Genomic DNA, 24,903 nt, shown 5'->3' on the forward strand with positions numbered 1-24,903 from the left:
GACCATTCCTTGCTTTAATGGAAAACTCTTGAAGCTCAAAGTCAAGATTGATACATTGATTATGATCTCGTACCACATAGTGGTCAATGAGATGACTCCAATGCTTAGATGTGAGGCCAAAATGCTATAACTAGGAGTGGAACTTTGGAAGCAATCCTTGCATTAACTCAATATTGGTTGTGGTGTTGCAGGGTCTCCATTTGATGGATGTGATCAGGGTGACCCAATCAAGGGTTTGACATAGGCTCTAAATCTACGACTAGGTCCCAAAGAGCTTGAGATTCAAGCACTTGTTGCATGAAGTTCAACCAAGTGGTGAAATTCGACCCGTTAAAACAAGTTTTATCCGTGAAGGCATTCTTGGCTGTAGCAACATGAATAGTAGTATTGTGGAGTGGAAGAGGTGGATAGGGTAGGGGAGTGGAGCACACTTTAGATATGAGGGCAAAATGCTGTAACTGAGAGTGGAACTCAAGAAGCAACCCTTGCATTGACTCAACATTGGTTGTGGCATTGTGGGTCTCCATTTGATGGATGTGATTAGAGTGAGGCTTGAGCCGATCAAGGGTTTAGCATAGGCTCTAGACCTACGACTAGGTCCCAAAGACCTTGAGATTCAAGCACTTGTCGAAATTCGATCAGTTAAAACAAATCTTTTCCATAAAGGCATTCTTGGCTATAGCAACAGAAATAGTAGTGCTGTAGAGTGGGAAAGGTGGATAGGGTAGGGGAGTGGAGTACACTTGGGGATTAATCTTAGACTACGCACCATGCAGACGTGAAGTGTGCATAGTGAATCTAAAAGTGGGAATGAATTGACTAGGCATAGGTATGGTGACCACATGTATAGCCCATGGAGGAGGGATAGGGACACGTGGGGTAGAGGATGAAAATCCTTGTGTGGGGGTGACCCATGGAGTGTGTAACAGTGTACCATAAGTAGAGGATGGAAATCCTTGTGTTTGAGAGGCCAATAGATGGGGAGGTGAGTGTCTAGGGGAAGTGAGGGAGATACCTATCATTGCCATCCCAAAGTAAACAAATGTGCTCACTTGTGGGTGTGGGTAGGGCATAGTGTTAAAGGGTGGTGTGAAGAAATGCTCTAAACACAAAAAAACACAAAACCAATTGTACGACAAAGCACAAACTGATAACATAAAACACGGTTAGGATTAGGATAACTCAAAGATAGTGAACATATAGAATAATGAAGTGAATGACTATTGAATATATGATGCTTATACAGCAAACACACGATGCAGTGAATACTAAACCTCGAACTCTCATATCTCTAGGATCAAGGTAGAGATTATGAGTTGGAGAGAGTGTCGTAATCCGAAACAGATCTGGAAACACAACAAGATATCCTTCATGTGTTGAACACGAACAAACATAGCCAAAGAGGCTGGATTTGATGCAGTCGGCAATAGAGGAGAGAGAATATGCAGCAAACATAAACTATGGAGGAGAGCGAATACTTGGCAACAGCTGGAAAAGCAAATGCAAACTGTCTAATGTGGGTGATAGGGTGTAAACTGCTGGTCTTAGTGTGGAAGGCCCTGTGGAGGAGAGAGAAGATCAAAATGCAGGTTGTTTGATGTGGCCGACAACACTTGGATGATGGTGATAGGTCTAGAGGCCCTAGATGAGAGTAAATGCAGCCTGGATGTGGTTGCCTACAGTTGGGAAGGACCTCTTGGTAGCAAATGCAAGTCTTGCAATGACAAGATTAGTAGACAACGACAGTTGAATGTGGGTGATAGAGGCTGAAATCAAGCACAAGATGATAGCAATGGGAAGTTCTGACTACGATGTTCTCTGCGAACGGGATTGTGGGCAGTAGAGATACGGCTCTTAAAATCTGCAAAAACAAGATTGAGGGAGAGTAGTGGGTAGCATGTCTATTTATAAAAAGTTTGGGGGCACCCAAATTAGGGTTCTGCATGTGGGGCATAGTTACTCTCTAGGATCATATTTCTTTTAAAATAATAAGGTTTCTTCATTAATTAAGCGTGCTTTGAGGTTGTTTAAGTCAAGGTAATGCATTTTTAGCTTAACACCCCCTCTTAGGCCCAAAATTAAGCCATGGGAAATAAGTCATTTTGCTTATTTTCTTTTACCCCAAGGTGTCCTAACCCAAAGCAGCTAGGGCATTGGGCAAAGGGTACACGTCAATTGCCAAGTGACCTACCAAGACTACAGAGGTGATGGTTATCTTATCAAGGGAGCCCGAGCAATCACCCATAGAGGCCAAGGCATCGAACCGAGGGTACTTCTCTGTTGCCTAGGGGCTTACCAAGTCTTGCAAAGGCGGATGGAATCAACAATAGATTTTTTTTTTGGTTGTTGTTGTTGTGGTGAATGGCTTTGATTTAGTTTGTCACAAGATCTAGCATTAAGTGAGGGTTTAAAATCAGTGTTTGTCCCATTGAGTCATTGTGCCCCAAGGTACGAGAAATAAGGATGGGTAGCCCGACTACCTTCATAAAACAAGCAAAACTATCACATATACTACTAAGATAAGTGCCTAGGGATGATCTAAGTGTGTGTGTGTGTGTGTGTGTGCGCGCGCGCGCGCGCCAATCCTATCAAGACAAGCAAAGCCAACATGCAAGCATAGGGATAAAAACTGCCCTTGGGAGACTGCCATGTGCAATGCCATGAGTATGGCGGATAAAAGTCGACCATTCCAAGGGTGACCAAAAAGGGATACATGTCCATAGATGTATGTTTACACGAATAGAATGCCAATGCATGGGGTAATGCAAAGAAAGATGCAAGTTTTCATGCTTATGCAGAATGCGATGCAACGATGCCACTTGGACAATGCCCTCGTGGGGAAATTGTTCACTTGCCCATGTGCCCTTTTACAATCATGTTATTCTGATAGTGCAGATGAAGTAGAGAGAAGGTATAATCTGTAGTGTATTGCCATGAATCCACATCACTTACCTAGTCAAGATCACTCCAATCAGAGAGAGTAACCCCCTCTCCATACATGATCCTGTAGGATCAAGTCTCCTAAGTTGGGAGTCTAATCATTATAGAAGAAGCTACTGTTTGCTGCATGTTTTTTGTCTACAAGGGATTTATCTTCTCAAGATGTAGAAATAAATTGACAGCCTTCGTCTCTATGAGTATTCTTCTACATCTTCTATTTCTTTGAACCCCTTCTCTTTCAACAATTGCTCTTCGTGAATCTCCCTTCACCCTACTATCTCTTACCCCCATGTGGTAGACTTTTGATCCCACATGCTCCGATAGTGGTGGTGAACTCGACATGAAAGTTAGTAGCACGTGTGTAAAGATGGGAAATTTTGCAGGTTCAAGTGGTAGTGATGCTTTACAACACATGATTGCTTTGTTGAAGCAACAACAACAGTAGTAGTTGTTGTTACAACTGCAAATGCAAACTCGACATGAAGCATAAAGAATTGATTCCTTATCTGTGAATGCATTGCAGGAAATGGGACAAGAATTGAAGCAGTGTAAGGGTCAAAATGTTTGAGTCTTCATCCGGTTGTATGAAAAAAATATGTTGTTTCAAGGGGTACCGCAATATGCATGGAGTCGATATTTCTCTCATTTGGCCATACATGCATTGCATGATCGGATTGGTGAGCTACATAGAAGAGATGCTGATTGGGCAACTTTTAGGAAAACTTTGAGAGAATAGTTTTTCTTGGAAGATGCACGATTGGTAACTAAAAAGACATTTACAAATTGGATTGAAAAGCCTAATAAAGGATTGGCTACTACAACTTTACTTAGTGAATTTGAAAGTTGGTATGTGCAGTTGGATGCCGATGAGCAGCAATCATTGAAGAGTCAGAAAATTGATTTGTTTTTGAAGACCGTAGATCCTCTCTTGCAAGAGAAGATGATTGATCATTTAGAAGATGCCTCTTCACAAATGGGGCGGAAATCAGATTAGGCTAATGTAATTCAGGTAGTGCATATGTTGGTAAAGAGAGAGTGGATGAAATTAAGATGGGGTACAGACAACCGACCTGTAAGTGCTCAAAAGGGGGTTGAAATTGTAGCCAAGGCACTTATAGTTATGGCAGAACAACCAGCTATACCTGTTAGTTCGGCTCTTAAAGGTGATGTTGTTGAGTGGAAGTCTTCATGAAAGAAGACAAAAGACCCACAATAAAAGAAATATCCGGCCGAGTGTGAATAAGACAAATGAGAGAGCCAACAAAACACCTGTAACGAGTGGCATCTGTAAGGGGAACTCTTGCTGCCAAAAGCTTGGACTCTAGGTCCATGGGGCATGAAATAGGTTGACAATCAGTCATACCAAACTTTGAGAGAAGCTTAGAAATCTACTTGTGTTGCGAAACAAAAATGCCATGTGTCATTTGATAAATCTCCATTCCAAGGACGAAGTGAAGGATCCCTAAATCCATCATGTCAAACTCTTGCCGCAAAATCTCCCGAGTATGATCAACCTCATGAGTATGGCTCCCTGTAATGATGAGATCATCCACATATAAGATGAGTAAAACACTATTGTCACCCTCAATCTGGAAGTATAGGTTGAGGTCATGAGTTGATCGATGGAAACTACTCTGAAGAAAGAATCGATCAATCCTGTGGTACCAACTTTGGGAGCTTGCTTCAGGCCATAGAGGACCTTCTGCAATCTATAGACATAGTCCTCCTTCCCGTGCACAAGAAAACCTGGAGGTTGTGAAACATGTCTCCTCCTCAAGGACACCATTCAATAAGGTAGACTTTACATCCATCTGATAAACATGCTAGCTGTGGTGGGTTGCAAGAGCCAAAATAACTCGAATAGTAGACATCTGAGCCAGAGGTGCAAAAGTCTCAAAATAGTCCAACCCTATCTTCTAAGCAAAACCCTTGGCAACAAGCTTAGCTTTGTGCTTGTCCAAAGAACCATTTGCAATGTACTTGGTCTTATAGACCCATTATACACCTATCACCTTGTGCTTCGAGGGATGCGGAACCAACTCCCAAGTCTGGTTATGCTCAATGGAATCGAGCTCCTCCTGCATGGCATGACGACAAATATCATGTGTAAGAGCCTCCTCAACTGTAATAGGGTCACTATCATGAAGAATTTGTGACATAAGAGTATTATTTACACAAAGTGAACTATTCCGTTGGGCTTGTAAGCGATCCAATTTGCGTGGACTTGTAGGAGAAGCAGGAAAGTGAGGAATACTTGAATCCTGCATGAGTTGTTGATGCCAATGGGAAGTCTGAATAGGCTCATCTTGTTGCGAGGGAGACTATCGAGTCTTTGGTACGTGCAATTTACCTATCTGGGGTAGGGACTCCCCTAGTAAATTCTCCTTATTTGAAGAAGGCTTTTCCTCGGATGGTTGAGCACACCTAGAAGACTCCGGAGGGAAGCAAGAAGGGGTGGAAGCATACGACGAAGTAGAAGTAGTCACATTCGTTTGTGGGGGTAGGGAAGTGGGAGTAGAGGAAGGAGAAGGGGCGGGGAGGGGGGGGGGAGTAGCTGAAGACGAAGAAGGGGTGTGAAGAGGCAACCTGGAGGGGAGAAGAGGAACTTAGGGTGGGGGGAGGGACAATTGATGATGAAGAATCACCTACAATAGAACCATCAATCGGATCCTCGGAGGTCGAAGCCTTATCGAAGATCACATCCTTGCTCACCTTAAGCTTCCATGTTTTCGGGTTGTAGAGTTGATAGCCCTTCGTGTTAGTGTTGTAGCCCATGAAGATGAGCTGCCGCGACTTCGAGTCAAGCTTTGTCTTCCTCTTCTTCTTGTCCATATGAACAAAAGCATCGCAACCAAAGATGCGAAAATGAGACATGGAAGGCTTTCGACCAAAGAAAGCCTCATAAGGAGTCATGTCCTATAACACAAAAGTCAGGGAGCAGTTGTGGATGTAAACTGCAGTAGCCACTGCCTCACTCTAAAGGATATGAGGAAGGCCTCGATGCTCCAAGGCCATCTCTAGCATGGTCCGATTTGCATGCTCCACCACACCATTCTTCAAAGGTGTGTTCGGATGGGTATACTCCACTTGAATGCCGTGATCCTTGCAAGACTAAGAAAAAAGGTTTAGAAATAAACTCGCCACCATGATTTGCTCGTATGCCACAAATTTTGGAAGTAGTCTGTGTCTCCACAAACACCTTCCACTCGCAGTTAACAGGAGTACGCCTTGCTCTTGTACTCTAGAAAATAAGACCACACACAACGATTGAAGTCATCTATGATTAGCATTAAATACTTGGCCTTCCCAAGGGAGACCATGCCCTTAGGTCCACAAAGGTCAGTGTGAACCAATCAAGTGGTGTAGAGGCCCTCCTAGTGGCAACTTGGAGATGTGTCTGCCTATGCTGCTTGCCTCTCAAACAGCTAGGGCACAAAGTGTGAATAGGAGGAAAATCAGGAAGTCTCTCCGCCATCTTTTTCCAAGAAGCCTGTTGGATTGTATCAAAATGAAGATGATCATAATGAGCACGCCAAAGCAGTCCAAGCTCGTGGGAAGATCGCACGGCTAAGCCCATGAGTGTGTAAAGTCCACCCTCTCGAGATCTTGTCCAAAGAACGGTACTTGTAGAAGCATCCTCCATTGTCATGCATCTTGTGTAAAGACCACATGGGTCCCAAGTTGTGTAAGACCATGCATAGACAATAGGTTAAAACCTAAATTTGGTACATAGAGAACTTTGGCTGAAGAAGATTGCCTGTTTGGCAATAGAGAAAGAGTCCCCACTCCTCAAACGAGAATGGTAGTGTAAACGCCCCGAACAACGTAGTATGCTTAACAATTATGAAATTCGCTTGTTTTCGAGACTTAATATAAAAGAGAATGAACACTTAAAGCTGAAAATGAAAATTACTCACAAAATTTCAGCCATGAAAATGTAAAAGTAATGGAGACAAGATTGAGGGTTGAAGATGGGCAACCCCCCCGAGAAGGAATGTATTTCTGCTCAACCCAAGTCCCTTAGGGAAGAGCTCAGTTAGAATCAACCTGAGAGTGAGGAGAAGTAATTCTCACTCTCACAAGATCATGCAAAGATGTACAAACACATATGCATTATCTATTATGCAATGATAAGAACTGATTTCTTTACAGTATGAGAGAAGAAAAAGGGGAAATGAGCCTTTCTCCATCGTTGATCAGTAGTACATGGATAGGGCTTGCTTCTTGTTGCTAAAATGGAAGAAAGAGCTCGAGAAGGAGGTGCTGTAATGAATTTACAGGCTTGTTGTCCTGTAAAACAGCAGTGATAGAAGAGGGAATATGGAGGAATTTGATAATGGAGAAGTGGGGGATGATGATGGGGATGGATGGGGCGAGTTTCTGGCTATCTGTGGGTGCTGTACATGAGTTTACAGCAAAGAAAAATGATGCTGAATGAAGAAAAACGAGCTTTTATTTATAGGAGAGGGAAGAGCTAGTACAAAAGGGGAAAGTGGAGTAGCACAAGACAAGTGTCCAGCCACATGTCATGAGATGTGACAAGTGGTGGGACACTTGGAAACTTGTGTGACAAGTGTCTTGACACTTGTCTCTTCTCTATGGCCTTCCTTTCTGGGCTGAATACTATCAATAATAGAAACAACCAAATTTAGTAAGCACAGTTAGAGTACAGAATTTACTATTTTTAGAATGACATCCCTATTTTTTAGGACTAGCATTTTTAGGCTAATTCGAGGCTCCTAAAATTTAGGGACCTCCTAAAATTTAGGAACCCCCCAATATGGGTGTCATATGAAAGCTTTTTCTGTGTACATCACAAAAACGGTATCAGAATCTTCATGTGACTTTCCTATGCAAAGAAATGTGCATTTCAAGCTTTCAGCCCACACATGCACTTTGTACAAGCATTTCATGATCATGCCATCTTGTTGATTATAACTGTCTGTTCTGGCCGATCTAGCCCACACTTCAAGGCATCAATCCTTTCTGTGTGCGAGTTTAACCCTGATGTGCGTGAGTTCTGGTCACAGGTGCCCAATCGGGCCATATAGGTGGAAGTGTGATCTATCTTTTCTCTAACCCACCACGTGGGTCCACCATAACCTGTGACCACTTATCAGTGGCCAGCTCCAATGCACTTTTCTTTATATCTAATTAGTGCAAAGGAAACAAATTTAATAAATCATTATATAGACAAATTAATGAAAAAGGATACAAATTCTGTTTCTATAGAGTTGTGATAGGTAGAGTTGTCACCAATGGTGACTGTACCCCCTTTGGCACTCGGGGTCTTGAAGCCAATCTTGTCTATAGGTCATGTGAGAAAAGGCCCCATTGTTTTTCAACCAAGGCATCTCCTGAGTGGAAGAAGCAAGAGCTATATTCTCCTTGGCAAATATATGCCCAAAGACAAACTCTGTCCTCGCTGGAGCAACCTTCGAATCCTTCTCTTTGGGCTTCAAATGGGGGTACTTTTGCAAACACTTCTTCTCGGGATAAATACCCTTCTCACAGTGTGGGCACTTGGGATGCTTCTCCTTCTTCTCATTCTTCTTGCCCTCTTGCTTCTTGTCCTTTGTTTGTGCCTTCTTCTTTTCTCCACTTGTACTTGTAGTAAATGCCTTGGCAGAGCCAGAACCATGGGCTCCAACCTCACTGAGTCACTTGTCATGCTCCAAGACAGTAGTGAAAGCTCCTCCCACAAGAGCGTCTTGCAGGTCCTTGTTGTGGTAAGGTTGGTGTAGAAGACATCAAACCGAGGAGATGGCAGCTGAGTCAAAGGATCATAGCCATGTCTTCAGAGGATATCATCCGACGAAGAGAGGCAAGCTCACCTCTTATGTCCTCCATCTTCGTGATGTGCTCCATAGAGGAGGAATCATCAAGATTGAGCTTCTGCAACTTCTTCTCCAAGGAAATCTTATGGGCAAACGTCTTATGTTGATACAAAGATGCAAGCTTCTTCCACACTTTGTTGCAGTCTTCAATCTGCAAACATGCACAAGGATAGAATCCGACAAACTCATTAAGAGAAAGGATCGGACTTGAGAGTTGAGCTTATCCCACGAGGCTGTACGGTCCATAGAAGTTCCATTTGTGGGATCTGCCTTAGGACGGGGGATGGAATTTGGAACAAGAGCCCAAAGATCGAAGGCATCGAGTATGCACTCCACCTTACACGACCATAACGAATAGTTCGAACCATTGAGTTTGTCTTCTTTGGATAACAAAGGTAAGACAAGCAGCTGTACTGAAGGTATCAAGGACCATATCTTCACTGAGGACATAGCCTTCTATGAAAGATAAATAGAAGGGAGACGTGTGTGAATGGGAGACTCCTCATGGCGACTATAATCGCGATAATTGTATCTCCGCTTAGAAGAGTATTTGGAAAGAAGCTCCTTCTTTGAGTCATCAAAGCTCGTGAATTGGAAAGACATCTTCGAACCTGCAATCACCTAGAAGCCTGTGTTTAATAGAGAAACAACTGTTGCCTGCCACCATGAAGTTGTTGCCTATACAAAAAGCATTGTCCATAGCAAGAAACTGTTGCCAAGGCTCAAGGAGCAGTCGCTTGCAGCAAACAATTGTCGCTTGGACCATGAAGTAGTTGTGAAAACAAAAATTTGTGTTTTGAGCAAAACGCAAAAGTTGGGGCTTTCTGATGCCAGAATGTTGCCACCTAGTCTTTGTAGACTATCACGTGGCTGCGTGGGGGTGCAAATGGCCAACGGACTACTTGTTTGGGCAGTAAACATAGGCTGAAGATTTGTGTTTTGGAAATTTGGGCTGCTTCTCTTCTGTGATGAAAACTTGCTCTTTTGAAAGAAATCTCCAGATTGTGTCCTCACTTAGGCGATGATACAAAGTGAGAGTGCGCAACGAAAGAGAAACATGAACATAGAGAGAAGCAAAAAGACAGAGAAAGAGAGGGAGCAGAAGATGAGGGAGGAATATTGTATTGATTGAAGAGGAATGCTGATGTAATAATGATGGAATGATCAGTCCATGCACGCAGTCTAAAGCGTTAGTGAGGGCACCAAATTATACTGATGATGATGGCAGCATCAAGTATGGAAAGTCGGAGTGTGCACTTGCAAAGAGAAGATTGAAGACTAAAGAGAGTGTATGTTTGCCAAGTGGGGAGGCTGGCTATAGCCAAAACACCAAAAAGCTGGCCAACCTAATTCAAAGGAGGCCATAAATGCTGGCCGATGAAGAATAAATTTTGGTCACTAAAGAAAAATGCTAGAAAAACTAGGGAACACCTTGGAAAAATCCAAATGGCAATAACAATGTCTGGTAGGTGTAGGAAGATTGTGGAAAGTAGCAACTGGCCTAGGAATGCACACATGAAGGCAACAAATAAAGAAAATGTGCTTGAACTGCTTAGCTCCTATGCCTGTGTTAGACTCTGATAAGAGCTCACAACCAGGAGATGATGGACTAACATGACTAATACAAGTAGGCTAACAAATAGTGCCTAGCTCAACCTGCTCTTTGGTGAAGTGGAAGTGAACTGCCACGTGCTGTGTCCGAGGTGTGATGATTGGGTTGTCTGCAAGGGCAATGGCACCCCGGTTGTTATTGTAGACAATGGTAGGTGTCTCACAAGGAAACTAAAGTGCAGCTAGCAAGTTCCTCATATAGATGGCCTTAGTGGTACCATCGAAGAGAGCCTGATACTTGACCTTGACCATGGAAGCGGCCACTGTCTCTTGCTTATGGCGAACCCAAGAGATGGGTGGCGTATCCAAGGTAAAGATGTAGCTGCCATGGGAATGCTGGGTGTTAGGATCTCCTACGTTTTCAGAATTAGTGTACCCTTGCAAGCATAAACCATGGCTATAAGTTAGTCCATAATTATAAGTACATCTTAAATATCTTCGCATACAAAGACAAGCAACCCAATGAAACATCCTAGGTGCATTAAATATTGACTAGCAAACTAACTAAGTATGCAATATCTAGCCTAGTATGTATCATCAAAGTAGCTTTCCTACAATAGAGTGTTAGGTGTGAGCGTCGAAAGGTTGACCTGAGGTATCCTTATGCAGATGGATAGTGGGATCAAGAGAGGCGTGGTCACTAGCTATGTCTGAGCAGTGCAATGTACTTCTGTTGTAACAGAAAGATACTTCCCTCGGATCAAACAATCTCCATCCCCAAAAAATAAGAGAACAAACCTAAGTCAGTCATCTCAAATGTAGCGCAAAGCTTTGCCTTGATTTCTGCTATGACCATAGAATATGAGCCAATGAGAAGTATGTCATTAATGTACAGCAAGATAAAGTTGACCCTTGCACATGTGGTGCATACACATAGATTTGGATCATAGGGGGTAGAATGGATCCATGAGTTTGTGAGAACTCATCCATCTTGTGATACCAAGACCTCAACGCTTGTTTCAGCCCATAAAGAGCTTTCCGTAAGCAAAATACCTTATCGTTCCGGTCAATAGAAGAAAAGTCGGCAGGAGGCTACTCCACATAGGCTTCCTCCTTCAAATAATCTTTTAGAGAGGCACTTTTGACGTCCATGTGATAGATTGGTCAACCATGGTGAGTGGCGAGTGTAATCAATAGACGAAATGATGTCAACCGAGCGGTAGGTGCGAAGGTTTCTTTAGTCAATGCCATGCTTTTGCCTATAACCTTGCACTACAAGGTGAGCCTTGTATTTGCTTAAAGTACTGTCAGCTAGTAGCTTGGTCCTAAAGATCCACTTCGTTTGGATGATTGGCTTGTGATGAGGATGATCTACCAAGGTCCAAGTTCTATTTTGGCCAATACTATCTAGTTCCTTTTCCATGGCCTCACGCCACAGAGGGGAGGGTCCTGAGAGCCTCTTGCAACCTGTCTAGATCAGAATGTATAGTGTAATCAGCTGTGAACAACGATACATAGGAAGCCTCAAGGGGCGAGCCGAGGAGACCTTCTAGGGCCCTTTGGAGTGGAATTCGATGGAAGGATCCTTGAATCTCGTATGGTTTGCTTGTACCGGTGAGATAATAGGTCTCGCAAAGGGGGCTTGGGAGCTGAAGTGTCTGCAAGAAGGATAGGAGTGGGCAATAGACCCGGCTCTAAAGGCACGATCTCATGTGATGTGAGGGGAGGTGAGGACACAAAGTTTGGTGTAGAAGACTGCATGATGTCCCTCTCATCAAAGATGACATTCCTCCTAATGATCACCTTGTTCATTCAAGGATTGAAGAAACAGTAGGCTTTCACTTTGGAAGAATAACTCACAAAGATCAAGAGATTGGCTGAAGGGGTGAGCTTTCCTATCTTGTCATCAAGGGTGCGTGTATAAGCATGACCATCGAAGACTTTGAAGTGAGAAACAACAGGTTGAGAGTCAAAAAATGCCTTGTACGGAGTCTTTTTAGGGACCGTTGCAATCATAGACATTGGTTAAGGATGTACACTGAAGTGTTGATAGCCTCAACCCAAAGACACCCACATGTACCTAGAGAAATTATCAACTATTTAAAAGAAGTACACCGTGCCATTCGAGGCGGTAGTGGATGCAGTAGTGGATGCAGGACCACAAAGATCTACATGAATGAGTCCAAGAGTTTCCTGAGCACGGGTGGTAGATTGTTGAGGGAAGGGTGTACGATGTTGCTTACCTAGCTAACATGCTTTGCAAAGCTCTTGAGATAGTTTTAGGCGGGGAAGGCCCTTAACCATCTCTTGACGTGACGGCTCATAAAGAAAGTCGTAACCAAGATGTCCTAAGTGAAAATGCTAGAGACGCTCAGAGTTTGTAGACTCCTATTTGGTGGCTAGGACTTGGAAGCGATGGAACTCCGAATTAGTCGGCTCGATAAGAAAATGGGTCATGTGGTAAAGGCCATTAGGTTGTGCCTTGCCTCTAGCAATCACTAAACTAGTCTGAGAGCATAGGACCTTGACTATGGTTGATGTGAAGAAAATTGCTCACCCCAATTGACAAAGTTGCGAAAGAGACAACAAGTTCACCCCAAGTTGGGGAACATGATACACATCATCTAGTGAAGCCAAATCTAGACCTTGTTCAATGACAAAATTAATGCATGACGCTGGGCATGAATCTTGATCGAGGAGTTATTTCGTATGCAAACTTTCTTGACTGCAAGGGCTCGAGAAATGAAAATGTCCTCTATAGGAGTCATGTGATGAGTGGCTTTACTGTTACTTCATCGGGAGACAACTCGCAGATGTGAATGAGACTTGCATCTGATGTCTCTAATGAGATGATTTGTGCTTTGCAAACTAGTCAGATAAACCCTCTAGAGTTGAGAAGTTCATTGATTATGATGGTTGACCGGTAGCAGTATGGGTTTGGCCTCACCATTGCCCCTGTTGGGGGTTGCCACCACTTTGCTCCCCTGTTGGGGTTACCTGATTGGGGTGCGGAGGTTTGATTCTTGGAATTTGACTGTGTATTTTTTGTCTTAGATCAACACTTGTCATCATAATGGCCAATTTTTTGACAATGTTGACAATACCTATTCTTCTTAGGTACATTTTGCCATCCAGGATTGAGAGTTGATTGAGTGGTTCCTTGGGATTCACAAGCCCTGTTTTGATTTTGATTTTGATTGGAATTTTGTTTGCCTTTGCTTTGCTGCTCCTTCTGAGAATATGCAATGAAGGCCCTCTTTGTTGAGGATGTTTATGAAATTGATTAAACAACCATGCATAATGCAATAGTTGACACTCAAACTTATAAAAGGTGGGCATTTGAGGCTGTGAAATCACATGTTGCACAAAATGAAAATGTTTCTTGGCAGCTTGTTAAGGAATACGGTAACTTGATCATTAGAGAACTTAGGGGCCCTAGTTGAGAACTCAACAAGGAGATGCCAATACTTAGATAACTTGAATTTCAAGTCATCCTTGTCCGTGATTTAAAAATTTTGGAGCTCATGATCCAAAATCACATGTTGCACAAAATGAAAATGTTTCTTGGCAGCTTGTTAAGGAATACTGTAACTTGATCATTAGAGTACTTAGGGGCCCTAGTTGAGAACTCAACAAGGAGATGCCAATACTTAGATAACTTGAATTTCAAGTCATCCTTGTCCGTGATTTAAAAATTTTGGAGCTCATGATCCAATTGATGCGACGGGTCCTATCTCGAGCTGCATAGTGGTTAATCAAGTGTGCCCAATGCTCAAGAGTTGGATGCTAAATCAAAATGTTAAAGTTGAGAAAGAAACTCAGGCAATAAGGCCTGCATAAGCTCGATAATAGCAGAGGTATTATGAGCCTTCCATGAGTAGACGACGTCATATGGAACAAGTGTGGGATCAAGTTGGTGTTGCAACCCTTGTACTAAATCCCATAGGTTTTGAGAGTCTAAGACATGCCTCATCAAGTTAAACCAGGTGGTGTAGTTTGACCTGTTGAAGCGAGTCTTGTCATTAAAAGCATGCTTGGTGGATGGGGAGCGAGAACCATGAGGTGTTTGTGAAGATGGATAGGTGGAGTAGGGTGTAGGATAAGATGGGGGTGGTGGTGGTGGACAAGGAGGAGGAAGGGTTAGGCAGAAATGGGCTGCTGATGTCCAAGAAGTATGGATTGATGCGGAGATATTGAAATTATCATAGTTTCATATGGTATTGTAGATGGAAGTAGAGGCATTGGGACACGGTAGCCTTGTCCAAATGTCGGCTAGGACACAACATAATGACGGCTAGGACACAACATAATGACCGAATGGTCCACTACGTAATGCCATAGAGGCAAACTGTGGTACCAAATGATCCGCACTAGAGTATATTTAGGATGCACTCTCAGAGGGATAGATCAAAAGTGTGTTTGTGGGAGGTCTAGTCTCCATCATAGGTACACCACTTGGAAATGGGTATGTAGAGGTCCTAAAGGTTGTGCTTGAGTGTGCAGTATCCCTCGATGTGGTTTTTGGTGTTAAATGTGGCGCACTTAATGAAAGCGGGAAGGAAGGTGCAGCGAAAGATGAAGGAGGAATGGGTGGGAGCCCAAATAGATTAGTGATTGATGTTGTTGTGGGAAACATGGTCGGTTCCTTTTGTCCATTAAATGCATTAAATTGAGCTCCAATATCTTTGTTAGACTATGACAAGAGCTCACAACCGGGAGATGACAGACTGACATATATGAAATAAGGCACACTAACACACTCTTGCTTGGGCCTTTGTATAGAGGGTTCAAGAGATTCAAGTGGTGTGGAAGTGTTCGAAGTCATTTTCCCTTTGTGAACTTGTTTTTGATGACAAACTCTTTGATCAAAAGCCTAGGTTTCTTTTGAGAGTACCTAGCTTTGATACCATGTAAAAAAATACTCATCTATAGATAATAAACACAATTGTATGACTAAGCACAAGCTAATAAAGAACACAGTCAGGGTTAAGGTAACTCAGAGACAATGAACCTAATGAATGATGAATAAATACAATGCTCAATGCAAAAGGTGAATACTGAACCTCAAACTTCCATGTCTTTAGGATGAGGCCAAAGAGTATGAGCTGAAGAGTGTGAATAAGTGCCAAATGAAGCTAGACAGCACAAACAGTGAGCAGCAGGTAGAAATAGTCCACATTGGTTAGGTGACAGCTGTTGCAGCAAAATGCAGTTGTAATGATGATGTGGTAGATTGTATGACCAGGCTGGGCAGTAAATACAGGTGCAGAACTGGAAGCAGGTGCCAGTTGTGGATAGGAGCTCGAACTAACATATCCTCCATAGATGGGAAGTTAAGAGTGTGCTGAAATCTGCAAAATGATGAGAAATTGCTGTTGCCAACTACATGGGCTGGTTGTGCATCAAACTGGTGTAAATACACCCTCCAACCATTGAAAAAGAAATGCAAAGGCTGGAAAACAACCCTGAGCTACACAATAAAAGCAACTGAGTAAGAAACACACTATAATGCATGCTCTAGAAAGGGCTTCCTTCTTCATCAAAATACATGAAATGAAAGACCTATATAATGTCAAAGCTCTTAGTGCATGCTCTAGAGAGGGCTGCCCCCTTCATCAAAACACATGAAATGGTAGATAGACAGAATGTCAAAGCTCCTAATGTCCTTGTTTGACTTAGGACTAAGGCTTAGAGGTAGGAGATGACTATGTGAGTCACAAATGACTGCTAACACGTCTGCTAACACATACTTCATGAGAGTAACAAATTGGGAGTAACATGCTTTTAGGAGTAGTTTAGTTGCCATGGGCTGAAGAATTCATTCATCTTTATTGATGCAATGGAAATTTTCCACACCACTTCCTTAAATGTTTACCAAGTCCAAGAACCTTCAATTATCGTGTTGTTTTGGCACCACTGTTTCCACTAAACCTTGTTGTGAAATGTCAAGGCCTCATCCCAAAAGGATTGACTTGAGTATCACTATATCTACGCGATTAGTTAAGAATAATCTCATGCTTATCCAAGAAGGGTTACTTTGCAACCAATTAAAGATGAGAGTGGCTAACATTGCACTTGGTTCAAAGAGAGTGTGAAACAAGGGGTAGTCAAGTTTTGACCCCTTTGTCGTTGCAAAGTCACACATTTGGCCCCTAAAATAAGTGTTAGCTCGAGTTCTAATAGACCACTTACACAATCACAATTGATCAGCTCTTGTCCTGAATATTCATGTAGAAAGGCTTGCAGTTTTCTCTAGATTAGTGTTTTCTAGGGTTTGTATTACTTAAATCCACCAAATTTTCTTATTTTCTCAATTCTTCCTTACGGTCACTTTTGACTTAGCCCATGCATGATGACTCTTACCAAAGGGTTCTTAGTTTTGGATCACAAATATTTTCTCTCGCATCTAACTAGACCCTTTAGTTGTTTGTAAATAGAATCATAATTTATTGAGGCCTTAGGAGATACTTAAAATTTACTGTTTGTCCATTGCTAAAGAGTGCAGGACTTGCCAACCTAGACTTCTTGGGTGATCTAGGTTTGATGGAGTCATTGTTAATGGTAGTGCAGGGACATGTGGCATCCAAATGCACCATCATTATTGCTTTCAGCAACTTGCCCCATTTGGCACACTAGAAACTTGTCATGACTACCTATCGACTTGTCCCATGTGGCTTGTTCCATTGTGTTGACTACTTGACACGTCTCCCCTTGTCTGCTTGTGTGCCTTGTGTCTTGGTCTCGGCATGCCAATCTACCTCGACATGTGCGCCCTCAACAAGCGGCTCCTAGGCTGACGTCAATTTGTCATGTTAGATTTATCCCATCACAGGGAGAGCTTGTAATCCAAAGATAAGCTCAAAAATTAAAAGATTCATTTAAACTTTAATTAAATTCAGCTGAAACCTATGCTTCGTAGGGGATTGTTCAGACGAAATTGGGGCTTTTCAAATTTGAGCGTGCTTTCTCACATTTCTTCACCAAAATTTGGGGATTTTCAAATGTGATTGAAAAATTTTTAAATTTCACGAACAAAATTTGGGGCTTTTAAAATATGAGCATGATTTCTCAAAATTTCTTCTTTGAATGTTGGGGCTTTTCATATTGGCACCTATCTACATTGAAATGGGGCCCATGACGATATGTTGAAGACCTCTTGAGTACTTGCACCTTCAATATTGGGTGAAAAATGACCTGCTAAGTATCCAATGTTTGGTGATGCCATCGCAAGTGATCAATATTGTTCGCGTATCCTTGACATCAACGTCGAGGGGGGGTGATTTTCTTCTCGATAAAATTTCAAAATAAAAATAACAATATGTGGTTGGAATTACACATTGGCCATGCTCTTGCATGTGGTAAGACCTTTCCATCACTTATTAAATAATTGTGTGGAGTCCTTTGTTTGGATTTTAATCCAAAACGAGTTGTATTATAGTTCTTTTTATTTTCTTTTCTTCGGATTCACAAAGAGGTTATATTTTAGGGGGGGATTGTAACCACTTTGTGTGTGACCCTTGAGTTGATCCCAAAAGCTATACCGATGCATTTGACCTCTGGTCATGTGTCTAGTGTCTTTGAGTCACGCTGGCTTTTGATAAGCATTAGAGCCACGCACACGCACCTCTGAACCATGTCTTACTCTAGGTCCTTGAGCTTTTTGATAGACCATGTCATGTCATTCTCATGTTGCACCTCTCTCACTTATGTATCTCCTTTTCAAAATCATTGTACAAGATTAGACATTGCCTCTTCAAGGTAAGACCTTTCCTTTCCCTTTTTCATATGTCTTGTGTGACGTGTTGAGTCACCTATGAATTGAAGAGGGGCTTATTAGATTTATTTATCTTGGTGTGTAAACACATATTATTCTGTGTAAACGTGTGTATCTAGGTGTGAACACCCTTTTACACCACTTAGCATTAAATAAGGATCAAAGGTATAGGTGGATACCTTGGCCTATATATCTAGGTTCTATTACTTGTACTTTTATCACACATGTCATGGGGATGTGAAACTTTGAGATGCTTTAATCTTGATGATAACCTTTGATTAATTAATTAATTAAATGTGCAAGGTTGTTTAGCACATGTGATGCACATGGTAGTTATTTCATGGTAATAGACCAAGGACCTCAAGGATGGAGTGGATGTAAAGGCAAAAGTTGTGATAAGTTACACCAATTGGGCTTTGGGGGTTAGTTGGTGTTAATTTTGACCCTAGAGCAGCTATTTGGCCAATAAGTGTTGGTGGTGACACTAGGGACTTGGATTAATCAATTTATTAATTAATGTTTGTCTAAGGACTAATAAAGATCGGAGACCACTCCAGGTTGCAAATGGCTTAGCCAAATTAACTATGGATGGGCATATTTAATTTTGGGCAGGGTCAAAAGAGCTGAAATTTATTTTCAGGATCATTTAATTCTGATAATTAATTAAATGGTTGGATAATGCTGAAAAATGGGTTTAGAAGACTACCGCTTGGTAAAATGCCCATGCAAATTGAGAAAACGTTTTTGGGGGTTGGTCTCAGCCATTCAGTTAGTTTATAGCTGGGGGGGAGAGAGAAAGAGAGAGAGAGAGAGAGAGAGTGAGAGAGAGAGAGAGAGAGAGTTGCTTGTCCATTTTTTGACAGCCATTTTGGGGCCCTAGCAAGTAGGGGGCAACAAGGGGTCACCTTCAAGGGGTTGGCAACTGTCACGAGGACGTGAAAATTTGATGCTTTGCTTATGTTTAATTGACATTTGATTAAAGGATTAATCAAATGTGCAATTAAAAGATGCACATGTGTTGCACATGTGAGGTAATACTACTTTTTCACAGTTGAAGGCCGAAGAACCTTGTGAAAAAGATGGGTGTCAAAGGCAAAAGTTGTAACAAGTTACACTTGTTAGATTCTAGGTGAATTTTGGTGTCAGTTTGTCCCTAGGACCATTAATTGGCCATTAAGTGTTAGTGGTGAAACTAGGGACTAGGCATTAATTAATGAATTAATGCTTGTCCAAGGGTCAATTAATGCATGGGACCACTTTGGGTTGCAAATGGCCTAGCCAATTAATTTTTGGATGGGCATGGTCAATTTTCTAGGCATGGATTAAGGGTTGAATTAATTTTCAGAATTAATTAATTTTGAAAATTAATTAAATGGCTGGAAATTGCTGAAAATGGATTAAGAAAGCTACCACTTAGCAAAACTTTGCCATGCAAGTGGGGGAAAGGCTAAATAGGGCTGAAGGGAGAGGGAAATCTCCTTTTTTCATTTTGGAGCTGTTGGGAAGAGGTGTTGGAGATTGCATATTCTTGACCTTGGGAAGCTGACAATTGCTGCTGATGCACTTTCTCCTGAAGATCACAGTCTCTGATGCTCCTATTGTTGTCGGTGCATCCGTTTGGGGCTGGTACAATAGGGCAACAACTGATTTTGATCAGTTCTTCGCGACAAATCTCAAAATTTTCTCTCTCTATAGCATTCTCTCATCTGCTTCAGCCTATGCTCAGTCATTCTCAATAATTCTCAGCCATTTTTGGTGGGCTGATCTGTAATTTCTGTAGTAAACCCTAATTTACAGCAGAAATTAGGGTTTAGCAGCTACCTTGGGATCCGTGCCAGAGATTGAAGGCTCAAGGGACTGAAATTAGCAGCTGATAATTGAGGATTATCAAGGGATTTCAGGAGCCAGCCCATCCCAAATTGATTTGGGGCAGCATTTGGCTAGCCAAGGGTCAAATTGGAGAATAAGTCCTAGATGAATCAAGGGGCAAATGACCCAAAAGGCTTGCTGGTCATTTATGACAGCAAGAGCAATTGGTTAGCAGGAGGAGATTGAAGAATCTCAAGTTGTACTCCTTCCAATTGAATGAAGCCAAAGAAATACCGCAAGGGGCGCCAGTTTTGGGGCCAACAGGGAGTCTACTGTCCAAGAATGTTATGGTAAAGTGTGTATTTCATTTTATGTGCATTTATTTATTGCTGTAATTAGCTCTTAAATCAGGTTATTACCACCCATTCCAAGAAGGAAGGCTGGTTACAGCAACAACATTGTTGATTAGGTGATAGCATTTTGGAGGTGTTTGGCAGTAGTAGGTGATTGCATCAAATGCAAACTGGAGTAGGCAGCAGGCAGAATTTAGGGTTTTCTCATGAAGAAAATTAGATTTCTCTCATCTTGGCTTTCTCTCACCTTCTCCAACCCATTCTTAGGAGATCTCAGCATTTCTCAGCCAAATTTGGTGGACAGCAGAGAGCTCTCCGTTGAAACCCTAAAATTATGCAGAAATTAGAATTTGACAGCCACCTTGGGATCCGTGCCAATTGGTAAAGACATTGTATACTAAATTCAGCACCTGAAATTTATGTAATTATTAGGGAATTCAGATGCGAGCCCATTCATTGTAATTTGGGGCAGCATTTGGCTAGTTAGAGGTTCTATTTGTGCAAATCCTGGGTGAAAAATCAAGGGGCGATTGGCCGAAATTGATTGCTAATTGTTGCTATAGCAAAGAGGCTTTTGGAATAGCAAAGGAGATTGTAAATCTCAGCTTGTACTCATTCCATTAGCAATCAAGTTAAATAAATATCAAAAGGGGACTAGTTTTGGGGCGAATTGGGTGTCCAATGTTCGAGATTATTAAGGTAATTTATGCATTTTAAGTTATGTTCATTTGCTGATTATTGTAATTAAGTGCTTAATCAAGCTATTTACCACCCTATCCGAGAAGGAAGGTTGGTTTCAACACACATCTCACTATCAATCTCTCTTTCAGTTTATGTGTACGTCATAGCAGCTAGAAACGTCAGAAAAGTTTAGAAACGAAACGTCAGAAACATGTTTTGTAAGTTTCTTTCAAGAGGGGGTAAAATAAGAAACGCGGGTTTTTTTATATAGGGATTTTTAATAGTTTTGATTAGGGAAAGAGGTTCTAAACCTCTATGGAACTCTCTTAAACAAAGAATGGCTAATTGAGCTTGAGTGATAATAGAGTCAATTGAGATTAATACATTATACGTTACATATCCATGATCCATTATTGACTTGTTATTGATGTCAAAGTTAGTCTTTGGACAAGCTATACTATGGTTTAGAACTCGAACATTATGATTCATACATATCATACAAAGAAAATTGAAATTAACATGTAAATAGTCTATCTATAATATGGATCGAGTCAAGTTGCAACATCATGATTCTCATTTCAAAACAAATTGATAAAATGTCAAAATTGAGAATGAATCATAATATATCATAAATAACTCATAAATGAGACTAAAGAAAATCAATCTCTCATCCAAAATCTTGAGCCCTCACGAGTCATTACACATCATCATCATCATGTTTAACAGTGCCCAATAGTTTTTGTCAAAAAAACCATGTTTTGGTTCCAACTCACCAAAAAAAAAAAAAAACAAAAAATGCCCACGTTTTTTACTCTCACAAATGTTTTGTACTTTAAGAAATGTTTCGTAAGTTTCAAATTCAAAGAAACGTTTTTCTTAGCTGCTGTGGTGTACGTGCAAGAGTACGCTCACACACACTCTTCCCCCTCTTCCCGCCAAAATGGAGTTCCATCTGCCACAACCTGCTTGTTACGCACGCGAGCTCCATACCCAACTTTCACAGTGGCTGCCACTTGTCTAGGTCAGTGCATTTCGATTATATGCTGCCCAGGCCTGTGTTCACACATGTGGGGCTTGGTGATCTGGCTGGGGTAGGTGGCTGCATTAATTGCAGCTCACAATTATATTTTTCACATCATGTTTCTGTGCATGGTGTATAGAATTATTTTGCGACTGTTGAGCTCTGACACATGATAGAGATTCAAGAGAAATTGCTAGGTGTGAAATCTTTAGGAAGCAAACCCTTAGACCACTTTTAACTTCTAAATCAGCAAGCATGATTTCACTAAAGCAAACAATCGTATTTTTCACATCATCTTGCTGAGCATGGTGTATAGAATTATTTTGTGGCTGTGGAGCTCTGAGACATGATAGAGATACTCCATGGTGCCAAAACAAGAAGAAATTTGAAAATTTCCTGTTTAATTTATGGGATTAAATAATTTCCTGCCTGTATGTTGATGTGTGATGCCTTGCTGTAGTGCATATTCCAAGTGCAAATTCCTAGTAGAAAGGAAAACCTATGAAGTAGCTTATATATTCTTACAAAATCTGCTCAAGGCCTTTGGTGAGGTTGGCAGCCAGGTCTCTTTTAATGTGATAGAGGCGGGGGGATTGAGAGGTTGTACAGGTCACCATCCCTTTTCTTCAAACTATTAGAGCAGCTAGCCTATTATCACCTCTTCATCCTTTGCTTTTGTAACTGCATTGAGGAGTTTTTGTTGCCATGCAGGCCTTTGTTATAGGTCAATCTTTCATTAATAGAATGACCATTTTTGTAGCTCAGTGTGTCTTCTTTCATTAACAGGGGGTAGCTGGCAGAATAATGCAGGAAACATTAAGTAGCGTTTGATGTGACTATGTAATAGCCGGCTCCTTTTTTTGTATCAATTTATCTTCTTTTGCCATTGTTTTGTAGAAGAATTAGTTGAGAGTCTTGCAAAAGATATGGAGGAAGAGGGACTGCAGGGTCGCACACTCACCTTGAAGCTAAAGACAACTGATTTTGAGGTTGACACTATGAATCAGATTAATCAATCTAACATTGTTGGCTATGCTTGTATGTACTTTCATGTTTGTGGGTCTATGGTGTTACAGGTTCGAACCCGTTCCTTGTCTTTGCAATCTTTTGTTTACAAGAAAGAGGATCTATTCTTTCATGCCAGAAAGTTACTGAAGGCAGAGCTGCCCGTGTCACTGAGGTTGATAGGTATGATAATCAAGTTCCTAATTTTGGTATGTGGCATTACGTTTATAGCTTTTATATCTGGGTATCACTCTAGCTTGTTTATATGCTGCACAAAGGTTAAGGATGTATTGTGAACAGTGTTCATTGAAGGTGGTTTTGCATAACTGTAAACTACATCATCCAGCTGAATCTCTTGAGATATCTTTGAATGGACGAGGACTTAAGCCCCCTGACTAACCATTTACCTACTGCCTGGTGTCTGGCAGCTAGCTTGCAGCCTGTTGCCCTTCCCCCAATGTTGTCAGTATGCCTTCCTCTCCTGTACACTTCTCCTCTTCCTTCTGCTACATTCCATTGTAGTGCTGTTCACAGGTAGTATGCTGTCTGTCTGCCTGCACCTCCTTTCTACTGATCCCCCTACTTGCCTTCTTCCTTGCTGTGCTGCCCTTCTCATTGCTGTATAGTGTAGCATTTCTAGCTGGATCTTCCACGCATCCATGGGCTTCACACTGAGACTGGCTTTTTGATCTCTCTTTGTTTTTGCATGCTTTAGCAAAAGCCACTCCATTCTGCTGTTCCAACCATCTCTTACCAATGTTTGCTGCTGTTTGGATGAGGGTGTCAATGGTGCATTCGCCTTCCTTCTCTTCTGCTGCATTCTCTCATTTTTTAATCTGCTGCCATATTCTACTCTTACTTTAGCTTAGCTTTGTTTCATTTCTTAGCTTAGCACAAAATCATCTCAATATGAAGCATTGATATGCAAGTTTTAGTCTCTTCTTGTACCTACGTGTTGGGCTTGATTTTAGTCAAGGACTAACATTGCAAGTATGCATTGGTCTTGACTGGGCTGGAGACATGGTTTGTTGGCCATTGCATGATGGCTCCATATTCTCTCTTCGTTGAGCCATGCTTCTTTGATAGGCCTGGAGGTTTCCACTCCCAAGGCTGAGCTTTAGACATCTCTTGATGCTACCATGGCACATGCTTCTCTGACACAAATCTTCTAGTTGAGGCGCTTCTACTTAGGTTTCTTCATTAGGTTCTCAATATCATGAGCTGACATCAACTTCTCCTTTGTTGCTTGTAAACTGCGATCGCACGCCGTACGATTTCGAAAGTCCTTTTTGCATGAGCTTTCCCAAAACTAGCTAAAAGCAACTTGCTTTTTGCATGTCACCCTATTGTAGAAGTTTTCTAGCTTTTTAGGATATTTACAAGAAATAATATCTAAAATATAAAAAATAGGCTAAACTTGTCTAAAAATCTAGTATTTTTGAACCATCCATACTATGGACACTGATACTAATGACTAATATGGCATTGACTCTCTAGATTAATAAGAAAGCCGGATGATGATGCACTCCAGGTTTTTTCACACTGTCTTCTCGTAGCGACACGACCACACCGTACAAGTTACATTGGGCACTGCTGGCTAGAATTGGCTAATTCTAATATGAATGCAACCATATCTACCCAACATGTTGTACTTGTGATCAATCCCATCCAAAGGGAGTTGATGTACTAGTTGTGCCTCTCAAAGGTATGCAAAGTTTAGTTAGCCAGCTTTGTTCCAAATAATCTTATAGTTTGACTTAGATAGGTTTAGAAATTTTTTGTTGAGAAACCACATCATTCAGTACAGTCTCCCTCCATTTCTTTTTTTGGTTTCCATTTACAGTCCCTAAAAGGTTTTCTAAGCACTTTTTGAGAGATTCGAGATGCCACTCGAGAGATTATGTGGGTGACACTCTAGACAGTCTATTTCTA

At 41.5% G+C, this 24,903-nt stretch overlaps 1 protein-coding gene across 5 annotated transcripts in view; it reads left to right on the forward strand.

Annotated features, from left to right (window-relative positions):
* LOC148013056 (DNA/RNA polymerases superfamily protein) overlaps nt 1-24,903 on the forward strand; it is a 50,082-nt gene that overhangs the window by 19,935 nt on the left and 5,244 nt on the right. For 4 of the 5 annotated variants that reach the window (XM_087667673.1, XM_087667674.1, XM_087667671.1 and 1 more), the window contains 2 exons: nt 22,864-22,955; nt 23,043-23,154. In XM_087667673.1, the coding sequence (XP_087523799.1) occupies nt 22,864-22,955; nt 23,043-23,154 (204 nt within the window). The remainder of the gene's footprint in view (nt 1-22,863; nt 22,956-23,042; nt 23,155-24,903) is intronic. The other variant, XM_087667672.1, reaches the window with a different exon arrangement.

This window comes from Lygodium microphyllum, chromosome 26, assembly GCF_053477565.2.
Source record: "Lygodium microphyllum isolate KBCC chromosome 26, Lygodium_microphyllum_v1.1.10, whole genome shotgun sequence".
In the NCBI taxonomy this organism is placed as follows: Eukaryota; Viridiplantae; Streptophyta; class Polypodiopsida; order Schizaeales; family Lygodiaceae; genus Lygodium; species Lygodium microphyllum.